The following is a 2,403-nucleotide window of genomic DNA, read 5'->3' on the forward strand; positions in this document are numbered from 1 at the left end:
TCCCCCCCTTCTGGTCCCGCATCCCGCTCCCACATCCCGCTCCCACATCCCATTCCTGCATCCTGCTCCCATATCCCGCTCCCGCTTCCCGCTCCTGCATCCCGCTCCTGCATCCCATTCCTGCATCCTGCTCCCACATCCCGCTCCTGCATCCCCCTCCCACATCCCATTCCCACCTCCCTCTCCCGCATCCCGTTCCCAGCCCGGGCTGTGGTGGTGGTGGGCCTTACTCATCGTTGAGGCCGCAGCGGCGGCTGGTGGGGTTGCCGTACTTGGTGAGGGTGTCGGTGAGTTCCTGGTACAGCGTGTCGCCCAGCGTGCGGGGGATGCCCTCCCAGGCCAGGATGAGGATGATGATGACGGCGTTCTGGCAGTGGTGGCCGGCCCGGTGCCGCACCAGGCACAGCAGCTTCTCCTCTTGGTTGTGTCTGCGGATCGCCTGAGAAACAGAGGAGCCAAGTCAGAGCGCTCCAATGAACACCTCCCGGCGTGGGGAGGATCCCAGAGCGGGTCCTGGATGCCTTCCCCAGTGCCCTGTGGGGTGTGGGGGAGCAGAGCTGGGGGTGTTCCCATGGCTGCATTCACCCCACGGGCTTTGGGAGGCTGGGCCGAGCTGCTGGCACTGGACATGCCATTCCCCAGGTGCCAAGGGTGGGAAGCCCCACGGAGTTTCCCTGGGGGTGGACACAGCTCCCACTTCCTCCTTGCCAGCCACGAATTGAGCATCCTGCCCCTGCCCACTGTGGCCACACCAGCTGGGGAATTCCTGGCCCCAAGCTCAGGAGGCTCCAACCGGGTCGAGAGGCACTCACCCACTTGGCGATGGGGCAGCCCCGGGAGCTCTTCCCTTCCTTGCCTGTGTAGATGACCTTCTCGATGCGGATGGCCTTGCCCTTCTCGCCGTACCTGCCGGGGGACGGCGGTCAGCTCCACAGCCCCCACATGCCTGAGAGCCCTGCTCGCCTTCACAGGCCCCTCAGGAGCCCCCACTCACAGGACGGACCCCACTCAAGCTCAGGAGCCCCCATCACCTTCACTGGACACTGCTCACTCTCACAAACCCCATGTCCCTGACAGGACCCCACTCACCCTCACAGGACACCACTCACTCTCTCAAACCCCCACATCCCTGACAGGACCCCACTCACCTTCACAGGACACTGCTCCCTCTCTCCAGCCCCCACTCAACTCTCACAAGCCCCCATTCCCTTGACAGGATCCCACTCACTCCCTCAAGCCCCCCTCTCCCCATAGGACCCCGCTCACCCTGACAGGACCCCACTCACTCTCTCAAGTCCCCACTCCCCTGACGGGACCCCAGCCCCTCCTGCACTCACAGCCCCCGTGCTGGGCCCCGTGGTGAGGGGCTCTTACCGCTCCTCCATGAGCTCCCGGATGGAGGCCACGGTGGGCCCCGAGCCCAGGTGGGTGTAATATGGCCCCTCATCCTTCTCCACGATTTGCTCTGCAGAGACAGGAGCGGGGGACAGAGATTTTGGGGTCTGCACCTTTGCCAGCTGCCTTGAAGGATTCCAACCACCCAAATTCCCTCAAACCGAGCACGTGTGCACCAAAAATCAAGGGAAGGAGAAGGACAGTGGGGCTTATGGCAGATGGATGCTGGAGCTGCTGGAGGACACTGGGGCTGTGGGAGGATCCTGAGGATGGTGGCGCTATGGGAAAAGAATAATCAAAATACAGGAGGAGGATGCTGGGGCTGCAGGAGAAGGACACCGGGGCTACAGGAGATCCTGGGGCTGCAGGAGGATGGTGGAACTATGGGAAAAGAACGTTCAAAATACAGGAGAAGAATGCTGGGGCTGCAGGAGGATCCTGGGGCTGCAGGAGGATGATGCTGGGGCTGCAGGAGGATCCTGGGAGCTGGAGGAGACTGGTGGTGCTGCTGCAGGAGGATCCTGGGGCTGCAGGAGGAGGACGCTGGAGCTACAACCCTGCAACCAACACCCCCCTTGCAGCAACAAACCCCTGGCGGCTTTCAGGACACAAAGGTGCCGGTGTGGGAAGCGATGGATGCTCCAAGCAGCCCCAGCCCCGGGTGCGGGGTGGATCCTGCTCCAGTGCTGCCAGGCAGGATGCATCCGGCACCACAGCCGGGGCTGATCTGTCTTTGCATCCCTCTGCTCTCACCGCCCTGATTTTCATTCCCATCATGTCCAGCTGGCTGGGAGCCAGGCCGAGGAGAAAGCCGGGCTCAGCTGGGCTGCAGCTGTCCAGACAGGGATCAATACAGGACGCGCGGCAAAGGCTCGTTTTATTACAGCCTCCAACAGCACTGGCACCCAATAAAGCACCAAGCCCGGCTCCTGCTGCATTTCCTTCTCCCACAGCTTTTCCTTGAGAAAACAGAGAAGTGGCGGGGGGGGGGGGGGGGGGGCGCGCCGC

At 63.0% G+C, this 2,403-nt stretch overlaps 2 protein-coding genes across 2 annotated transcripts in view; one reads left to right on the forward strand and one right to left on the reverse strand.

The window, feature by feature from the left end:
* Positions 1-2,403, forward strand: part of MOB1A (MOB kinase activator 1A) — a 28,846-nt gene that overhangs the window by 18,522 nt on the left and 7,921 nt on the right. The gene's annotated exons all lie outside the window — the stretch shown is intronic.
* The window catches only part of BOLA3 (bolA family member 3), a 30,586-nt gene that overhangs the window by 12,979 nt on the left and 15,204 nt on the right, over positions 1-2,403 (reverse strand). Inside the window, exon 2 of the mRNA XM_017744703.1 lies at positions 1,313-1,323. Within this exon, the coding sequence (XP_017600192.1) occupies positions 1,313-1,323 (11 nt within the window). The remainder of the gene's footprint in view (positions 1-1,312; positions 1,324-2,403) is intronic.

Source organism: Corvus brachyrhynchos, unplaced genomic scaffold, assembly GCF_000691975.1.
Source record: "Corvus brachyrhynchos isolate BGI_N302 unplaced genomic scaffold, ASM69197v1 scaffold119, whole genome shotgun sequence".
NCBI lineage: Eukaryota > Metazoa > Chordata > Aves > Passeriformes > Corvidae > Corvus > Corvus brachyrhynchos.